Source organism: Chelon labrosus (genome assembly GCF_963514085.1).
Source record: "Chelon labrosus genome assembly, chromosome: 17".
In the NCBI taxonomy this organism is placed as follows: Eukaryota; Metazoa; Chordata; class Actinopteri; order Mugiliformes; family Mugilidae; genus Chelon; species Chelon labrosus.
Genome location: NC_140350.1, coordinates 12,225,869 through 12,247,320, shown reverse-complemented (window position 1 = coordinate 12,247,320; position 21,452 = coordinate 12,225,869). Strand labels below are relative to the sequence as shown.

General features: G+C 39.4%; 2 protein-coding genes across 2 annotated transcripts; both read right to left on the bottom strand.

The window, feature by feature from the left end:
* Nucleotides 1-669: 669 nt before the first annotated feature.
* LOC311502989 (uncharacterized protein) lies at nt 670-5,630 on the bottom strand. Its single transcript, XM_084565472.1, has 6 exons — nt 4,995-5,630; nt 4,184-4,291; nt 3,989-4,031; nt 3,675-3,799; nt 3,239-3,297; nt 670-2,285 (listed from the first exon to the last, which is right to left on the bottom strand). Exons 1-6 carry the CDS (start codon nt 4,999-5,001, stop codon nt 1,791-1,793), a joined length of 837 nt encoding a protein of 278 aa, XP_084421598.1. The 5' UTR covers nt 5,002-5,630; the 3' UTR covers nt 670-1,790.
* Nucleotides 5,631-6,050: 420 nt separating this feature from the next.
* Nucleotides 6,051-11,558, bottom strand: LOC311502331 (uncharacterized protein). Its single transcript, XM_084564513.1, has 7 exons — nt 11,333-11,558; nt 10,750-11,100; nt 10,126-10,235; nt 9,882-10,032; nt 7,755-8,207; nt 6,988-7,093; nt 6,051-6,786 (listed from the first exon to the last, which is right to left on the bottom strand). The coding sequence occupies exons 1-7, from the start codon at nt 11,388-11,390 to the stop codon at nt 6,645-6,647; spliced, it is 1,371 nt and encodes a 456-aa protein (XP_084420639.1). The 5' UTR covers nt 11,391-11,558; the 3' UTR covers nt 6,051-6,644.
* Nucleotides 11,559-21,452: the final 9,894 nt, after the last annotated feature.

The following is a 21,452-nucleotide window of genomic DNA, read 5'->3' as shown; positions in this document are numbered from 1 at the left end:
TTTAAATAAATTTAATCACTATCTAGAACTGAATAAGTTGACAGTAAAGGTCACCATAACTTTATATTTGCATTATTATGATCTGGACGTGTGGCAGCATTCACAGAAGAAAAAAAAAAATCCATTAAGTTTCTGCTAATGTAATCACTATAAGATATGTGGATAGGAATGCTAAATGATCGTCATCAGACAACAACTGGTTGCCGCGAATGCAAACTGAACATTTCCTCCTGCTGCAGCTTCACACTGTGTTTACACGAAAAACACGAGTCGACTTTTATTAGGAAGCAGTCAGAGGACATGCGGTGTGTTCTGTGAGCCGTCGTGGCACATACCACGTTCGTAAAAAGTGAGTTGGAAACGAAGACCGCTGTCATTTGTGGCGTGTTTTGACAGCGGGATCAGTTTGGAACGTTGAAGCAAGTGAGGGATCAAGGAGGCGAGCCGCATTGAGCTGCTAGATGAAGAGTTGCAGACCTCCAACTTCTCAACCAGGCGGCCAAATCCTCTCACTTTGTTTGGAGTCTTTGCAACATGAAGCATGAAATCAGGTCACAGTCGCTCACAGAAAGAACTATTACCTTATTTTTATACTAAAACAACAATAACAGCCCCCACAGTTCTGCGACCTGTAGTATTATATAGTACTTGCTGTTACCACCACAAACTACAGGCTTCGACAAATCAACCAGAACTGAAATCTTTGAGGTTGTTTCTCTAAATGTGAATGTCCTTTTTCCTATAAAAACACTATATATTTAGAATTTTAAATATATAATATATTCTCTTTCATACCTAGATGTGTCGTTTTGCTAACACTTTCCTGTTATTCGTGTGGGCTTTCTTCCTTTTTGCTGCTTTCCCGTATGTCTGCAACAGTTATATACAAAATGCCCGTGGGGAAAAATTAATCCATAGAGTAGAAGTAGGCCATGGTCAGCTATTGGGAAGCTGTCAACAAACAGTTAGTGTGCCGCAGGCGTCTGACTGCTGAGTTCATGTCAGAGCTCAGTTCCCTCAGCAGATAGTAGGGCTGTTAATTGTCATGCCGGAGCGGAGATTACAGAGAGGGAAATCATGATTTAAGCAGATGGCGCATCAGGTCATAGATTATGAAGTTAATGACCATTATCATAACTCTGACATGGGAAATAGTGTGTGGGTGACATTTACAATAAACTGCAGTGTGCCCACAGGGAAAATAAAACAGCGCCACTGCCATGTCCCCCTTACAGCTATCCCTCTGCCTTTACATTTTCTCTTCCTATTAATATGTTAGTCCTCACGTCGCTGAGGAGCAGTGCTGAGGCCAGACAGTTATAGTCTTTGAAGGCTCAGCACTCACCCACACCGTGGAAAACAACTGTAACATTGTTTTCCTTCGCACCTGTCTATGAGACGTCTGCTGATGTATGATTGCGAGACATCAAAACAGTAAAAGTTCTTCTGTGTCCTGTGATGATTTGATGTTTTCCTAGGCTTTCGCAATAAATTGAAATTTTCCACGTGGCCCTTGACCTCTAAATGTCACACTCAGACTTTCCTTTTCGTTTTTCATACACTACATTTATTACATCCTTTGCACATAAAGGTACACATTTGTTCCTCGGTTGCTCAACATAGAGAGTTCAAGAGGTAGTTTGCCTGCGTCAGAGAGGAAATTGCCCAATTCTGCACAGCCCATTGAAAACTTCAGATGACATAGTTTTCAGACTTGCAGAAGTGGTAGTTTTCTTGGCTTTTTCATTTGGCCTAGCAAAACAGCAAAACAGTCTTAATTTGATGTTTGTTTAAAGCTGTTGGTCACTGTCACCGGTAAAGCAGCTAATGAAGTGATCTGTGTCGCTCTGAATAGTTTCTGCCTCTGAAATCTGTGTACACACGTTCCCATTGCTACCACCTTGTCTCTCCTCGCTCTCCTGATCTCTCTTCCATTCTCTGCTTTCCCCGTCCTCGCGCCTCCGTATGCTCTCCCAACCCACATTCTCCCTCTCCACGTTTACGCTCCTTTCTCTTTCCATTTCCTCCGCCTCTTGAGCTATCTGCAGACTGTTCAGGTAGATGCTGCTGTGTGAAACCATGGTGTTGGTGTCCCTGGGGGGAAGGTGAGCATCCACTTCTGCGTCCACCTCCAAGAAAGTATTCGCAGGTGCGTGGTGGGCCGGCAGCTGATCTTGTGGCTTGTTTCGTCCTTGCGCCTGGCCTTGCTGATGGCGAGCCTTCTTCTTGCGTTTGTTTGCAATCTTCAGATCCAGCGAGGCATAGTTCAGGTCAGGCTCTGGAGGCTAGGTACATACAACAGAGACCAAATGGGTATGCAGAACAGTGGTTAGCCTTTTAGGTTTTGCAGCAACACACACCAATTTCTCCGTCTTTGATTGCGGGTCTCCTTTATGTTCTCATGAACAAGAGCTTGTCTAGTTTATTTATAGAATGTTCTGTGCTAAATTCTGTTCACTGGTTCACGGCTTCATTGACCACAATCTATCTTTGGTGCTTGCTACCTTCCGTTTTGAAAGCAGTTTTGTGTGCATGGGTTAAACTGGCCTGCATGTGCATTTTCATTAGAAATATACGCCAGTGTATATATTTAATCTCGGAGCAAATATGCCAAAAAATATACTAAAATATCAGCATTTACCAAACATATCCAAGCGGTTCAGAACATGATTCCATTTATTAAAGAACCGAGAAATTTTTTTTTTGTGTGTTCCGGCCGCACATATTATTTTAACTCGTTATCCTCCGTAATGGAGATTGAAAGCTTCAGACTGCATAAACGTGAAATTTATCGTAGCGTACATTAAAAATGTATGTGCAAATTGGGCATTATAATACAGACTAAAAACATCCAGCAGCAGCAGCAACCGTGCGCCACAGCTCACTATAGCGTAACGCATCATTAGTTCACTCTGCTTTAATGCTTGCAGACCGTACACACGCTCAAAAATGTGTTATATATAATACACACACAAAGTGCAACAAAATCATATGCAATAAATAATGCAAACAATGCGAGAATTATGTAAGAACCATATCCATGAAACCAAACTGAACACGCCAATAAATCTTTGATGAGTAGCGTGCATTATATATTGTGCAAAAACATCGCATACAGTACCTTAAAAATGATGAGTAAATAGAAGAAAATTTGCAATTTAAGAATTATGTACATCCACTGGAGAAAAAAAAAAAAAATACCCGGGGAGCTGTAATAAGGTGTAATTAGAGCAGTTACCTTCAAACGGTCTCTTTTGCGTTGCATGGTCATGGTCTCATAGCAAGCCTCCGAAGTAACTGAAATAAAATACATTTGTCATTTTAAAGGTTGTCTGCAGACTAAGTATTACAAACTGGGCAGTTAAGAAGTTTTAAACTAAAGAAATTTAAATAGTGTTTGTGGCGTAAGTAAACCTGCACAGTTACATTTATGCATTAATTTATCTAAAGCTTGGCCCGCTCAGAGCTGATTCATTCAGGCTGCCAGTTTTGAGGTGTTATACTTGAAAATTTAAATAAAATGATTAAAAATACAGTAAGTTGTAGTGAGGTTATATAATTTATTATTTTTTTCAAATTCTTGTGCTAGGCTGAGTCATACAGTGATGTTAAAAACGTTCACTGATTTCCCCTTATTTTTTTTCAAAAAGGTGACAATGTAGGCTTGTGCTCACCTCCTCTGTCTGTGCTGATGTTGCCATAGATTGGATTTTCCTGTTGCTCATGATGATTGAGGGGATTTTCCTGCTGCTCTTCATGATTCGTGTCATGGAAATATTGCCCTTCGTGCTGCGACACACTTGATAAAGAAAAATGTCATAGTTTAGTTTAAAAAAAAGCCATGCAGTTTTTAAATAAGAAAGGAAACGGACATACCTATTATTACTTAGCATAAAGTAATATGCCTTACGCTAAACAATACTTAGCTGAGAAAGCACTCCTTTTAAGGTCATATTCATAAATAAATACATAAATAAATTAAACTTACATATCTGCATCAGAACCGTGTGGGTAGCCAGACTCATTTGTGCCTGTGTAAAATAAAAAATATATATATTTAGCAATTTGAAGACAGCACTGGTGTTATTGTACAAGCTGAGATATATTTAAGATTAACAGAGGCTGTGTTTGAAAAGGACAAACAATACACCAAAAAATACTGACTTTAAGTATTTAAGTATACCTCTGCACGAAACGGCTCTCCGTTTGATGCACAAGACGAAATTGAGGCACAGAGAGATCAACAAGGCCAGGGACACCAGCGCCAGAACTATATGTTGAGCCAAACAATCTGAACAACAAACAGAAAACAGCTATTAACACCACAAAACTTAAGGAATTTCAGACTTAAATTTGTATTAGTTTCCATCATTATAGGATTTTTAAGAGTGAAGATGAAACCGACATCGAACATCAGTAAGATCTACAAACAAACATTCAAATACTTCAAAAATACTGTACAATTTCAGTTCCTGATGTTTAGGTTAAGAAGTTGGAGAAAGAACAAAAAGCTGAAACGATTTTAAAAAAATGTTCTAAAATGATTAGTGTACATTACAGCTAGAGGCGTAGCTGTAGCTGTCGTGTGGTACGACTCCTGGAACGTCTCTAATCTTCCCGTTTGAGCCTCATAACAATATTGACAAAATTGACAGAAACTTCATTCTACTTGCTACAACCATAGTTTCATTTTAATTTTCACATTTCCTGTGCAAGGAAAAGAATAAACACATTGTTTAAATGTGTGAGATGCTAAACTAATAGCAATATAAGGTTGCACTCATTAGAGCTAACGCTTTTGTCGTAAACCTCATGTCTTTACCTTTTGTTCTGCCACATTTGTGACATGTGCTGTCGCTTATTCTAATTTTGTGGTGAAAGCAACATGTGGCAGGATTCTACATAAAATATTAACACAGATGTGTAGTATGTGGAAGTAGACATTTGAAAATCTAAATAAAAGTTTAGTAGATTTAAAGTTGTTCTGATCCTACCGTCCATACTCCAGCTGCCTTGAACAACACGGGACGCGAGTTTGACACAATTGCTCTCAGGCTACGGGGCATCACTGTGTTTAATCAGAGAGGTGTGCTACACTGTAGTCTATTTTTACGCAGCCTTAGTTACCTCTCCCTTTGAAAACTGGCTGCTCTTCAGTTACAAACAGGAAACAATGTAACCTCATTCTGAGGCAGGCAGCTTCAATACCATTTGAGGAATGCAGTATGACTTCACACAGATCGCTGTTTTAAAAACGTTAACTTGACGCGGGTTTATGAATGTTAGCAAATGTCATATTTGTTAAGAACGAACCTTTAACACCTTAAATGTTAACATATAAAACAAGACATTTCAGTGTTAACCGTAAAATTAAAAGTTAAACTTTCAGTTCCCAAATGGTGAGCAAGTCCCTACAATAGCAGGAACAACAAGGACACACTTAGATTTAGGTTTAGTGTAAGTACAGTACAGAAAATCTTGAATGCGTTGTATTGCATGCGCTCATAGAGCTTCAGTGCCATGTATATCAGGAGTTTATATCTTGCATGCAACACAATGCACTGTGGTTTAGGCAGTGTGGTCGGAAAATCAGAAGAAAAACTGCAATAGTGAAAGGTTTCTCAGTACACACATACGATACGTGTGTTTGTGTTTAAAGTATAGTTAAATAAATATATAACCGAGAAACCAAACAAAGCAGAGGCGTGTCAGTTTGGTCTGAAAATGTTTGTGGTAAATCATAAAAGACCTAATTTACACACCGGATTAAAAATCTGTAAATTCCTAAAAATAATAATAAAAAAATAATAATAAAAAATAAAAATAAATAATGTTTTAGTCCAAAAGTCACCTCTTATGTACATGTAATGAAATCCAGTGGTTGATATGTTTGTTAGCCCTGTGATAGACTGCCGACCTGTCCAGGGTGTACCCCGCCTCTCGCCCGATGACAGCTGGGATAGGCTCAAGCCCTCCCGCGACACTTCACAGGACAAGCGGTTACAGAAGATGAATGAATAAATGAATGATATGTTTGTTAGCCATTACACTCATGTGGTTTGTGGCTTCAGCCCTATTTTGTAAGCACAAGTGTGACACTGTGGTACCTGTGGACAAGAGTGGTCTTTGATATTGAGCCAGTCGTCAGTTCACACTGAAGACCTACATTAGAGTAAGTCACTGGGCTTCTGGGCAGGAAATCCGAAAGCACAGATTTCAAAGATAACAGCAGCAGCAGCAGCAGATTTTTAAACCGTACTGTGTCCCCCACATATTTGTCCATGTGCAAACTAAAAGCTGATTTACTGCTGCATGAGATACAATAGCCTTAAAAATGTTCATAAGACAATATGTAGATAAAACAAGAACCATTCATGAAGTAGTTCAGTCACTTCCACTTTTTAATCAGTTACACACATGCATGTTGATGCATATAGTACAAAACATAACAACATATAAAATATATATAGTTTAAAGGGGCAAATGATACAGATTTGCTGTACACAATAAAAAACACTCCTTAGCTAAACACACTGCTCACATTTGCACCATTTTCTGTGGCAGGCTGGTCATTAAAACTGTACACAAATTAAATAATATAACAAATACAGAATCCAGCTTACACCTCATTTCCGCACATTTAGTCATATGACTATCGCATCTTTAGGGCCTGCTATCGAATTACACCTTGAAGTGGGGAAAGACTGTGTTGGAGTGTCGCTCTGTCTTGCAGCTGTATACTTGACTGGAGGTGGAGGGGGTTTGAACGGCGGCGGCATATCCATTCTACAGAGAGAAAGATGGAGACAGAGAGAGAGAGAGAGAGAGCACAATGCTAGACAGTTAGCTAATGTATATCCAGGAAACATGCAGATATTATAGGCACATGCATATATAGGCAACTAAAGAAATTTTTCTGAGCGTGGACCGAGGCATGTGCAAAGAAGTGTAGAGAATGGATAAATAGATAGCTAGTGGGAGTTTTACCTCTTCTTTATAATTTGTCTCCTGTACAGAAAGCCGATGATGACGATCAATAATATCATTGGAATGAGTGCTAACAGCAGCAACACATGACTCCGTGTGGTACCCTCTGTAAGAAACAGATTGAAGAAAGGGAAGTGAGTTTTAGCAGGTCAGAAACAGTTATAGATGTGTTTCTAGTATATTGATAATCCAACAACACCCAGACTCCAGCAAATATTACTAAGTGTAATGGTACAATGGAAAACATTTTGCCTTGAGGCATTAAAGTTTGTCTTGCAGTCTTCCCCCTCGGTTGGTAGGGCACCAGTCCTTGAAGCAAAGGCTCATTTTAATGAGTTCCCTACCTTAAAATGGCATCTAGCCTAGGGCTGGAAAACTGGAAACTGTTAAAGTTCCACATGTGGTGAAGAGGCAGATGAGGAAGCCAAAGGAACCGTGTTTAATTTTCACCTGTGGCTTTTGCCTTTTGAGCGTTTTGGCTCTTCTGTTGGCTTGTTATGTATTTTTCTTGCCTTGATGGCCTCAAACAAACCTACTCATGCTACTGTCCCAATCTAATATACAGTAGCACCAATGATGAGCAAATTCCAGGCAAACAAACCAATGTAGATAGAGTGAACTAAACACCAGGTCTTAGTTAGAGACAGACAGGACCTTGGTTATTGATTACCTAAAAAGATTATTCCTTAAACTATACCAACACATTTTTGGGGTAGCATAATTTAGCTAAAACAGTTGCAACAACTATTTCGGTTATTAAATTTTACCTCTCTCCTCCATGTATACCCTTGTGGTTCCAATTCTCTGCGTTGGGCTTGTTTCTGGATTTTTCAAACTGTTTTTTTTGGTGCTTGACTCCGATGGCATGGTTGAGAAATTGTCCCTTGGCCGCAGTGTATGTAGCTTGGACTCATTCCTCATCTCACCAGTGGTCATTTGCTGTCTGGAACCTGTACTAGCATAACTGGATCTCGTAGAGTTGAGTTTGTGACCGGTGACAGGCCGTGCGTCAGGGGAAGATGTAACACTAAAAGGTGTAGAATTTATTGAAGAGGTTGTATGTTCTTCAGCTGTAATTGTAGTGACTTCGCTGGTGTTTGGGCGATCGGCGTGATTGCTTTTGGTCCATTCTGGGAGGGTTGGAAGCTCAGTGGTCTGTGATGTGCTTTGGCTTCTGTTTACTGATTCAGTCAAACCCTGTGGTGATGCTGTCATGAGATCTGAAGGCAAGGAATAATAAACATGCTGTCAGGAAGAGTACTGGTTTGATGTTGCCTCAGCAGAATCAAACGAATACATTCTTAGAGCGCCAGAGCACTGACTTTTAAAAAAAGAAACACCTGACCTGGAAAACCTTGCACATTAAAGATGAACAAACTGTCTATCCATCACGTAGCAATATGTACATGTTAGAAGCTGTCAAGCTTATCCCTCGTTGGGTTGTGAAATATGCTTAATTGCTTTCTTGCCGAGATGTAAACAATCCCACACTTGTAAAATTGTATCTCTCAGCACCTCTAAAGGTCTTGTGTAGTTTGTTTATCCCAACACAAATAGGTTAAAATGAAGAATTTTAATTTAAGAGGGAGTTATGTAATAATATATTTTTTTTTTCACTAAGAACAATAACTTCCTGGAGTCCTTTGCTGGTTGCCTAGCAACTGCTCCCTGTAAAAGAAAGTCTGGTACACAAACCCTTGTAATAGAGCTTTGTTTTTGTTGTTGTTTAACTTTTTTTGTGCGTATATCCCAAAACGTCAAGCTATTCCGTTAATGAGCTTCACGGTGGACCTGAATTTAGAGTAGGAATATCATACAAAGTAATGTACCACAGAACTTTAAAATACCCAGTGCACAGTGGTACATCATTAAAACATGGCTTGGCATTTATGAGTGCATGCATAATCAATACAAGTGAAATCGCTGAAGAAGCCTTGGACACAGATTCCTGAGGTAAAGGTGGTGTTGGCATGAATTGCAAATTGGATGGTTTTCGCGTTGGTTCATGTTTGTATAAGGCAGTTAATCCAATTATACGACGTTTTGCTTACCCCAAAATACAGATGTGGACATCTCTGGTATCCAGTGAGACACAACTGAAACATTGAAATTATGCAAAAGTGTGCTAATTTGCAAGCACATTCAAGCTGCAGGTAGTAAAACACTGTGGAGTATCTCTGTATGTTACAATCCTTGTTTTACTGTACTACTCCAATGTGTCCAACAGATTGTGCTCTCACCCCACGCCATGATTCAGAGAGGCTGTTGAGGCTCTGCTGAGACTGTTTGTTCTTGTGGTTTGAATGCAGAGTAGAAATGCAGAACAGGAAATAAGTCTTGTCGTCTGTGTGGCTTGTATTTGCTCATGTGTTACACGTTTGAATGCTTATGAAAAACATGTACTCTAGATGAGAGCTACACACCTGGGAATTATTTAACTACCTGAAGACAATTTGCAGCACTGTGCCGAGACGTTCGTATCACAATTTAAAACTGTGAACGCTATTTTAAAAAATTTTTTTATCCGTGCTTCTTTCCAAATTCATTCAAATCCCAATGGAAAACTGATTTGGAGCAAATAATTGAGACTTTCACTTTTTTCTAAGTCTAGTAGTTCAATTTATTCATGGTTACTGGTACATTCTCATAACATGGCTGGCAGCTTCAGAATCCTTTGAATCTCTTCCCTTCCTTTCAGCTAATTAAAAATTAAAATTGAGTGAGCTACAGTATAATAACAAAAGTTCAAGTATCAGCTTTCTGGTCCAGTGCAGTTTATTAAGTCATTCAGTCTCTTGGGCCGTCTGCTAGATTGTTAATCCAGCCCTGAGGAAATGACGAAATTGAGTACGACACAAAGAGGCAGATAGCAGCGAAGAAATAGAGAGGCTCACCTGTGCTTAAGCTTGTGGTTAACACTGTGATGATGAACTCTTTATGCAGACTTTTGTTTCCTGTGTACACAGTCAGTGTGTAAACCCCTGCATCAGCGCGAGTAACCCGCCAAAGCTCCAGAGATGCCTGCTCTGACACCGTCTCTTTGCCCTGGGGAAGAACAAGATTATGCACTACATAAAGGCCTTTCATATTAATGATGATTTGATGTTAGCGTTAATCCAGTCAGTGAGTTTCTTTTACCTTGGTCCATCTGTACTGTGCATTAGGGAATTCTCTGCAGCGAATAGACACATCTTCTCCATTGTGGACCTCAAGATTGCCATTTACATCACATTCTATTTCATCTTCATCTGGTGAGAAAATGTGAGATGAACTGGAATTCTTGAAACCACAAGAACACAATAACAAAGCAACAAATGAGCTTCTACAAACTGCAGTACCTCTGCATGTAATACACTCCAACGGCACCGTCTGTAATTGTATGCTACCTTCATTATGATCGTAACATCCCTTCAGTTCACTTAGTTCTGAATAGAAGGGCGTAATGTGCATGTGTCAAGGGAAAAGTACATGGCTGATGAGGGGAAAAAAATAAAAATAGGCCAAACAAAGAATTGAAAATAAGTATCTTGTGGCAAAGCTCCTAGACATGCACTTGCAATTTGTTACATGCATTTGCTCAGAAGTAAATAACTGAGGTGATTGGCAGAGACACAGCACTCTGATGCAATCAGGAGTAACATGAAATATATGCAGTACACCATAAGATAGAAAGATGCTGTACATTTATATCCAAATAGTAAGTCCTGTGTGGTCTGGTAGATGTATGTAGGTATGGATTGCACAAACTTGATTTCCTCTTACCTTTGATTATTAGCTCAGTTTCACAAACGATGGAGCCAGAAGGAAATTGTTTAATCTCACAGATGTACATGCCACTGTCCCATTTCTTCACATCATGAAGGTGTAGATAGGAGCCCATCACCATGTTTTTTTCATTTTTGTAAACCTGGACTGTGACATTTGGCCAAAACAGATGCTCTCCATGACCTAGGACCCACACCGCCAGTTGTGTGCTTTCATTTTTTTTCTTATTCCACTCAATACTGACAGTCTTGAAATCAGGAATATTTTTTACAATGCAGGGCAAGGTAATGTTCTGGCCCACTTCAGCTTCCATTGTTTCATAATGGAACAACATATCATCCTGGAGCCCTGTCAAGCACATCAGATAGCATTAGAAGCAAGAAAAGTGAGGAGACAAAATCACTTATTCTTTGAGGTTTATTATACAGACTGCAGCCGGCTGGGATGCAGGCAGATACAGTCGGAGCATTATACTGAGACAGCTTGTCACACAGAAACCAATCCACATTTGGACCCATAGTGTACATCCCACATTTGTCATAATATACGAGCGACAGTGCATGTGTATGTCCAGGATTACCTTGAATAACAGAGGCAAGGAGAAGGAAGAAGGTCGTTCTCAGTGCATTTCCAGCCATGTTTGAGTTCCCCAAACTTATTACAATCAATCACACCGAATCCATTCGGGGGAAACGGTAAAGACAGAAACCGTACACTGCCAAGTGAGGTTAAAGAGTGGGGCAGAGACTGCGAGACAGAGAACAGGATGACCTATCTTTACAGGAAGCCACACAGAGAGAGACAGAATGAGTCACAGTTAGTGCTTATGCTTTGTGGTAAAAACCTCATGTGCAAAGCAGACATTTTGCAAAACATAAATCTTTGCAGTGCTTATCATTAGTTATGACCTAGGAAGGATGATATGGAGGGAACACACTAACCCGAGTCAGACTAAAAGATTATTTTGTGCTCTTTTAAATTAACTCTCTTATAAATTCATGTCAAATATGTATAGTTTGTACTCCACTCTGAAGTACTGCCAAGGCAGTACATTTTCTGTTGCTGACCCATCTATCCACCCAGACATCCTCACACTAGGCACTAAGACATTGTCACTTGACTGTTTTTTTTTATTTTTTTTTACCAAAACAGCTGATGGTGTGTCACACAACCTCTTGAAGTCATGACTCATAACCATGGCCTCTGATGTGCTGCTCTCACAAACAACCATTGGGATAATTTTTTACACGAGTACAGGCTCAAACACCGGAGCACATGTATCCCAAACGCTTAAAAACATGCAGTACTCACACACATTTTGCACTGTACACATGGTCAAATATTTAACAGAGACTATAACCTAGATATATTGTTCTTCTTTTCAGTCTAAGCTGTTGTTTTAACGTTGTTTAGCTGCCACATCTAAGAATGATGATGTGCTATTTGGCTTTTTCTGTGTCCTGTGTGCTTGCTAATGTTTTAGTACATGAATTCTATGGCTAAATTATGCTCTTTTACAAGTTCACAGTTTTAATTTTTAGGTTATACTTGAATGAGTTTGCATGCTTAATCATAAACCACATGATTTGTATTTGTTTCTTCCATGCCCCCCTTCCAAAAAGTCCAGTCTGATCTTTTTGTTCAGCCAACTTAGAGCCTGGGTTGCATAGAGTCCCACTTCACTCCCACTGAGCCCGTAGGTTGGTGGTGAAGCCAAAGTAAAAGTAGCTTAAAGGGCAACACCACAGATGGCCAGTAGGTGCATGCTCCAAAAAAATCTGTCTCCAGTGGACCCATACTCATCTACTTCTCTTGTGAAATTTAATAATTTTGCACCATAGATAGCATCCGGTGCAGCTGCATCACTGTCTTGTTTGGGAACTGCACCATCTGGGATCGCAGGACCCTGCAGTGGATAGTGAGGAAAGCTGAGAAGATCATCAGTCTCTCTCTACCCTCCATCACAAACATTTACACCACACGCTGCATCCGTGAAGCCAGCAGCATTTTGGATGACCACACACCCTTCACACACACTCTTCTCCCTCCTTCCATCTGGGAAAGGGCATGGTGCTGTGTAACAGTTTCTTCCCTCAAGCCATCAGACGCTTGAACCTGCTAGAACTGGACTGATCATACGCAATACACACACTCACCTACAATCACAGTCATATCATAACGTATCCTTAGCCATTTGCACATATCTTTGCATCCTTGCACACACTATGCTGCTAATCAGTCAAACGTTTACTGGCGCCCTCATACTAGTCTGCTTATTAGTCGGTGCTTCTCTCTGTTTTTGTGTAGTTTTTGTGCATTGTTTCCCAAGTGTTTTGTACTGTTTGTATTGTATTGTTTGTCTTTGCACTGTCTCTCGTTCTCGCACCGTCGGCACTGTTTTGTGTTGTCTGCATAAGCTTGCACACACGCACTTTATGCTCAGTCCCTTGTATTGTACTTAGTCCAGTGTCTTCATGTAGTTCAGTGGTCTCGGAGGAACTTCCTCTCATCTCACTATGTACTGCACCTGCTATTTACGGTCAGTCACTTCCTATGACAAAGATGCTGGTGGCCCTTTTGAACACAGATTTAGAGTGTTTGACAAGCCGTACGTGGGTTCTCAGTTACATCCACCCCTCACTCCTCCCCAGCTCCTCTCTCTTATGAAAATATGGTCACTGCTTGACAAAAAAAAACAAAAAAAAAACAAGATGGTCATATGACAAATTTAAACCTTGGGGGATGTCACTGTGACTATGTCAGCCTTTTTATGTACAGTCTATAATAAGTCTTTACAACCCAGCCACCAGATGGGCTTTATGCAAATGTGCTGAGCAGTGTCAGAGAGAGACTTACTTCCTTTGGTTTTGCAGACCTTTTACATGCGCACAGAAGCTACTTAACACACAAAGGAAAAGGAGGCAATTGCAGAAATCAGAATACGGCCTCTTTAACTTTGAAGCTTGTCACACTGCGATTTACAGATTAAATAAAGTATTACAGAAATAATAGGCAATTTTAGCAATTGTGATTTGATCACTTCAATAAATACTTTGTTTACCCTGTTCATTAGAGACATGCTATTTTCTGGTTAGATGTTATGTCATAACACTCAATTTCTAAGGCATAAATTAAATCTTCAAAGAAAATTGAATCATTTGTCTGCAGCTTTCAGAGCTCCAAATAACTATATCCAATTAGTACAGATCATAAGACTAAACTGGGAAATTTGTTTAAATCTAACCAAAGGCTACATCTTTGTGCATATCTAATAATGAGCTCGGGATAAGGAAGAGCTGATTATTTGGAAAATGTTTTCTTGTAAAATTACTCTTTGGGGGTTTAAGATAAAAACTTGTTGGTATTCATATTATATGATTGCGGGGATCGGTTTTCAGAGGTAAATGCTTTTTTTTTTCTCTTCAGTAACTAATTCTGCTAATCAAAGAGAGCGCCGTTTTAACTGCTATTAGTATCACACAATACTGTTATCCAACTAGCTTCATTCTCATGTACATATTATGAGCTCTCCCCTTCATTTGTTGTAAATGATCTCTGTACACCGCTCACCTAGATGATTGATTGTTTCACAGTCCTATTCTACATATGACCTTTATACCTTACACTAGGGCTTACAAGAGAACCACCATCCAGTAGGAGATTTCTATCAGTATTCTGCTGGTGTAATGGGGACCTAGCTGTATGACTCCATTTGAGTGCACCATCACTTCCCTGGGGAGTAATGGAAATCTCAAGTATTTCTGACACAATGTACCATCACTCTGATTACTTCATTCAAGAAGAATGGAGATTTGCAGAAAAAAAATGTAAAGCCAGTTAGCATTACTCTATGTGCTGATCACTTCACACAAAATAGGAATTATTCTCACGTTGTTGCTATTCACAGTTAAATGGTGATGGTCGGCTCGGTTTCCCTCGCTTTCTTTGATGTGCTGAGAAGAAAAGAAAGTGCTGTAACCCGTTGATGCACCCAGTCCCTCCTGCACACACTAGTAGTAATAGTACCACACTGAGGTCATGCATGCTTCGAAAGTCTCCAGGGCTCTCATGATACCCCTGTGACCTGCAGCAAATTGCACCTTTTGCAGCACATTGCACCAGAACACTAATTGTCCACAATGTGTGTAGATATTTGTTGCCGTGTGCGATTTGTGTGTTCGTGTGTCTGCTTACCTCAAGGGTGTGTGTGAGACCAGTGTGAATGCACATTCTACACTCTGTGTTCGACTGTGATTTTTAGAGGGAATGTAATATTAAAATCTGGGCACGTTGCGCAGATTAACTAGTCAGAGCCCCAAGACCATTTTATTTGTACTGCTGCTAACCTATACTGCTTTCACATTTGAACCTTTCTGTCTTTTGTTTTTAAGCATCATATTAAAGCATAAACTGAAAGCAATTCATTAGAAAAAAACCACTCATGTTCTTCATTCATGTTTAAATATCTAAGATTGAGCTTTATACCCAAGAGAGCAAGTTTCTAAATGTTTATTACTGTTGTAGCTGTATCAGAACCCATGCTCAGTTTTCTTAAAAACTGCACAGCAGTGCAAGATCTTGAATACGTGTAAGGAGTCTTGGGGTGGACGATCTGTAACTATTTGAAAAAGCATTTTCCCCATTTTATTGGTTTGAAAGTGTTCTTATGTACATGGTGTAGCGAAGTTGAAGAAACAACAGCTGTGTGCAATACAATCCCAGTTTATACTTAAACCACACTGCTGCTGCCCCTCTAAGCATTGCAACCAAGATAAAAAGTGCACTGAATTTATTTTTTGGAACGTATAAACACATAGCTTTTAAAGGCTACAATGTAAAGACCAGACATCCTAATTAAATAGTGACTGCTGATTTTAAAACACCGGTCCTGAGAGGGATTTTGTGTAGCTCAGCTATTTACTGCATTCTTTTAAAACAACCGCACAATGTTTAAGAAAAGCATCAAATGTCGGGCCACAAAATGAATATTTATGTAGTTTAGGCTTCATCCTCTGGAAAAAAATCAATGTATGGTGCAGAAGGCGTGTGGTGCAGGGTGAACTGAAAATAGACTTCCATATTAAGGCACAAAATCTGTCTTTTATCACTGCACTTATACTGGGGGAAGGTGTTCACCATCCACAAAATCACGCATTTACCATGATTGTTTTCATTGTCTCTTTCACCCTTCCTCAATTGTTCCTTTTTAGTTGTGTCTACATTTTCTCCATTACCACCAACGTTCGGGATTTTTTTGGGGGTATTTCTTTTGAAGAATAAATGGTTGGAAACGAATGAGAGCTGCAATGAGCGTCCTCAGACAACCGAACGACATCAAACTTTCTGAAAGTATTTTGGAAGCCGTCTGGAGTGGGAGCGAGGGAGTGAGAGACAAATTGAGTGAGCCATTGTGCTGGTTGAAAATGGGTTTTATAACTTGTCAGGACTGTACACAATGGGCCTCAGAATGAATGGTTTATGTTGTTTTGGGGGTGTAAGGTGGGATAGCAAAAACAGAAATGTAAAAATATATTCACTGCTCATTCGCTCACCCACCTTGTGCAGAAATGACAAAAAGCATCACCAGTAATATGCCACTTTAACATCCTTCCATTTATCCTTCAGCTTTACCCTATTTGTCCTGTGGAGGTCAATGGGTTCTTTCTGTGATGAAAGAATGTTATATTCACATTCTTTTACTCAAGATTTAACTTTTTTTTTTTTTTTAACATTGAGCCTTGAAAGAGTTAGTCAGTCTGCGTCAGGCACCAAAAATATTAAACCTAATGCAGACACTTGGCGAATGTCACTCCGACGAATTAAAATCATTCTTGTGAATTTGATTCTAATCATAATAGACAAAACACTGAGAAGCCCTACTTTTTCAAATGGCAGAACTGACTGCAAAGTGTAGTCGTGTGTGTATGAGAGATGTCAGTGAACTTTTGATGATTTCATGGTTTGAGACAGGCATTTTGCCAGGCATTGAAAGCAGGTTGGGATTAGGGGAAATGCATTATGATATATAGTAGGGTCAAACATAATCAGTAGGGATGCTATCAGTTTTAGTCAATCATGTGTGGTCTTATTCCCCCTCAGAATAACCAATACATTACAATAACCAATACATATGATGTGCTGTTAGACTTTTTCATTCACTGAAGAAAAAAAAACAAGAAAAAGAAACTTCAAAAAGAACAGGAAGTGATTCCCTCTTGTAAGATGGTGTTGTGTAAAGAGAGTAGGCCAGTGTAGCAGAAGACAATTCAATGTAATGTAATGCAAAAGCTACAAAGCAGCAGGAAAAAACAAACCAACCAAAAACTGCGAACACTGTCAACAATCTGTAATGCGATTACACAAGCCGACTGACAACTGCAACAAAATCCAGCAAAATCCACAGCTACTTCAAGACAAAGACTACATAAAATGTGTACATAACAAAAAGACATGGATCTAATTGGGCGGACAACTTCATTTCAGTCTGAATTCACGTGCTTTCTTTCTTTCCCGTTTTCTCAATGGCTTGCCCTATTTCCCGTAACGGAAAGCCCATAATAAGTCTATACTTGGAAGCGCAGTGTTGATTTGTCTCAGTGAAAATCAGTGTTCTTTAAAAGCCATCAAAATGCCAGCTGAGAACTGATAATCCCCAATTATCCTTTGGTTATGAATAAAATATCTCTATCAAACAAAGCATAGGCGGTGAATAAAAGTGACTGTGACAGAAATCTAGAATTTTAAATGTAGAAATGTTTTTTTCTTTTTTTCCTCCCTTCGCTATTCTACACAACAAAAGAAATGACATCCAGCCACTTTCCTCTTTCACTGGTGAAGAGGGGTTTATTTGGGGTATCTCAGAGATGTTTTTTCTTTTCGTTTCGGGCTTATAATGCCACTAAAACAAGAGCTTAAAGTCACATTTACTTTGCGTGAAAGGCGTAAAATTCTCTTGTTTATTTTAATTCCCTTTTGTTTTGTCCGTGATGAGCAATGCATCTCTTTTTGCTCTCATGCAGTTACAGTGATCGCTCTGATGCCGCATTGTTTATACATTTGCTGGGGTGTACTTAACATCATCGCGCATAATGAGCCGCGATCTCATTGTTTTAAAGTAAACCCAGATTTAACTGCTTGAGTTCGTTAATTTTTCCTGCAGTCTGAGGGTTTCTTGCTTGAATGCAAGTCCCCCGGGAATCAGATTTAGTGCACCAAGGAAGAACTAACCCAGCAGATGAGAACCTCAGGCTCCAAATGTTAGCTCATTCCTAGCACAATATACGCCGCTCAATCCCTTGTTGATTCCCTTGCTCCACCTTGCATTATGCCGTGCTTTTCCCTTCAGCAGTTTGATTGTGTCTCTCTTCTCAACATTATCCACTGATTAAAGCTGAATGTGACTAAACTCTCAAGAGACAATCCGACCACATGTGGAATTTCTTAGTAACCGTAATTTATTGTCATTAAACCAGGATGTGTGCTGTGACCCTTAGGAGGAGCTACCAGAGGAATAGAAGTGATTTTAAACAAGGCAGCTAATCTTGTCAGGCCAGAAATATCTGCCACATTGGAGATTTAACATGCTTAAAGCTACATTGGTATTTTCTTTATTTAGCATGTGCATACACTGATCAGCCACAATATTAAAACCACTAACCGAAGAAGAAAAGAACATTGACCATCTTGTGACAATGCAATGTTCTGCTGGGAAACTTTTGGACCTGGCATTCATGTGGATGCTACTTAGACATGTAGCATACACCTAGACCAGACCAGGCACCCCCACCCCATAGCAATGACACTCCTTGATGGCAGCAGCCATCAGGATGCAGCCTGACACAGAGACACACACAAAAATGGTTTAGGAACAACTCACAGCACAAGGTGTTGACCTGGCCTCCAAATTCTCTAGATCCTTAACTGATCAAATATCTGTGGGATGATCCAGAGAGGCCCCTCCCCTCAACCCAGACACCACAGGACACCCTCAGAAGGCCCATGTTCATTCTCTGATGAGTCTTTTGAAGGCACAAGGGAGACCTAAACAATATTAACCAGGTGGTTTTAATGTTGCCTGATCAGTCTGTGTGGAATATGAAATGAATAAATCATAGTGTGGAATCCAGAGAGCCTCTGCTGCTCTATGCTCTCTGTTTATATCCTGCTTTAGCTCCTACTGTCTCAGTTTCACTGGCAACAAATTTAATGTATGGTTCAATCACAGTGCTCGCATTAACCTCATTTCCAACAACAGCAAGCAATTCTTTTTAATTAAAAAGGAACTGTTAAACATAACGTACACCACCGGGCTTGTAAAACAGTGGTTGTTAGTGAAGTTCGACCAGATAAAGTTGCCAAAGATAAAGTTTATTTTTTTCAGGAGTTGCTATAGAAGCTTTTGTGGTGTACCGTAAAACCTTTGAAAACTGTGTTTTACTTCTTGAAATGTTTTCATACACAACTTGTCATTGGAATACATGTTTTATTAACCTTTGTCTGCACATGCTGTTGTCGTTTGTGTAGAAAAGCTAAAACCTTGCTGGAACATGTGGATAAAAAAACATCTCTTATGTGTCTTCGAAAGTCAGAAATTACTTCTTGGAAAAAGACTCCAGTCTTGTACAAGCTAATTACAATACTAAGGCATCAGGACTTCGAATATTTAAACACATCCCCACACATCCCCACACACTGTATCTCATAGTTTTCACTGGAGTATTTTGTCTGTAATTATTTATGAGTGGGTTTAAGATTTCGTCAACTTCTCTAGACCCTGAATACTTACCATGGGTCAAGACTGGCAGAGGAGAATGCCAAACATTTGCCTGGTATGGTGACAAAGAAATTAAATCTAATCTCTTTCGGAAATGCATACGTATGTCTGTATGCTTGTGTGTAGGTGCTTCCGTGTGTTTGAGGACGAGGGACGATCAAATCCTAGCAGCAGTTTGTGCACAAGCACGTCGGCACCCACTAAACGCTATACAATATGTCTTTTGATGTGCCCCAGTTTATTAAGTGCGTAGTGGCATTAGCAGAAACATGCATTTTGCATCTACTATAATAATCAAGGAGCAGAGAGTAGTTTTTTGTTTTTTTTACCCACAACAAAACGGAAACGGCAAAGACAGTTCTTTTGAAATTCTTCTGTAACCGTTCTGTTGACAACCGTGTCCATTATTTAGAAAGCATTTCTGTGATGGTATTTTTCTTTTTAGTCATTTCTGTGTGCTTCAGCGCAGAGACGGGCGTGCACACTTGTTTATTTACATTTACTCGGTTAATTTGCTGCGCTTCTTATAGGTGATTAAATATACTTTATGGATTTTGTGGTGATGGGTCTGAAACTGAAATTGCTTCACTTCCTTATAGTAATTATAGTCTCCTATATTTCTTCTTGTTAGATGAAAAAACTGCAGACCAAGCGTCTGTGGTCCATTCCAACTTAAGAAGTTGACAGTCACATCGAGACATGACTCATTATCCTTGTGACTAATTCCACTTTTCAACACTTTTTTTTCCCACTTTTTTCAACAATCCCCCTCCTATTAGTTGTCATGATTGTCTCTACTTCAGCTGCCTCTGATTGAGAGCTCTACACTTTCATATGTGCAGTTTTAAGAGTAGTAATTACAATCCCCCTATGATTACAGGTTACATTGAGTTTGATATTATATAACAAGTTGACTGTTTTACTGTTGTTAATAGGAGGTAGGTGAAAATACGAACAATGGAGAAGAGAGAATAAAATAAATGGTCCAGTCAAACTAGGAAATTGGGGAACTGATTTGGATCACAGCTTGTTTCCAAAAAGTAAAATGATTACTTTTGGTATAAAACAGCAGTTGAACATCGGCCCTTTGTGATCATGTTTGTAATTCTACTGTCATTAATTTCAAGTGTTTTATCAATCCATCCAGTTCCCCTGATCTCTTCCCTATTTGAACGTCGCTTTAGAGGCTCTATAACTACATTGGCCCCCATCATAAAATATGGGCACTTCAAAATGCTGTTACAATGACACTGGGTAGTTATAGGGGTTACTATGGGTAATAATAAGCTGCTTGCATGGGGTCATTTTTTATTGACTCATTATAATTCATCATCTGGCCCACGGACATCTGTGACAAATCTCGTAACAGTTAATGAGGTATTGTAATTGAAAACAAAAATGTCACCCAGATGATATGTCCAGAGGACAAGCCTACATTTAATGACCTTGGAAGTCTGTCATTTTTAGTGTGTCAAAGAGTCATGTATACCTTCTAGTACCATAAGGTAGGAACAAATCAAGAAAAAGCCCTTCAACCAGAGGTGAAAGAAGGTAATAAAAGTGTACTGCCAAGGCATGTTGGCTTCAGGTCCTTAAGAAGCCATGAAATGTCCTAAATACACATTTATTAATAAAACACCTTAAAAGCCATTTGGCTATCTTAAATTCAGATTGGATGGGCCTTAAACATTTTTAGTCAAAACACCATGATAACTTCCAGTGCAAATGTCCCAGTTTTCACACACTCCATGTTTTTTTTTTTTTTGGAAAACAACTGAACTTGACAGAAGAATATCTATATAAATTTTTATATATAAGAATATATATATATATGATGGATACTCCAATTAAGACGGTGTTCATTATGCACAAAAATGCTGTTTGCCAACCTCCAAAAAACCCCCCCCAAAAAAACAGAAGACTGTGT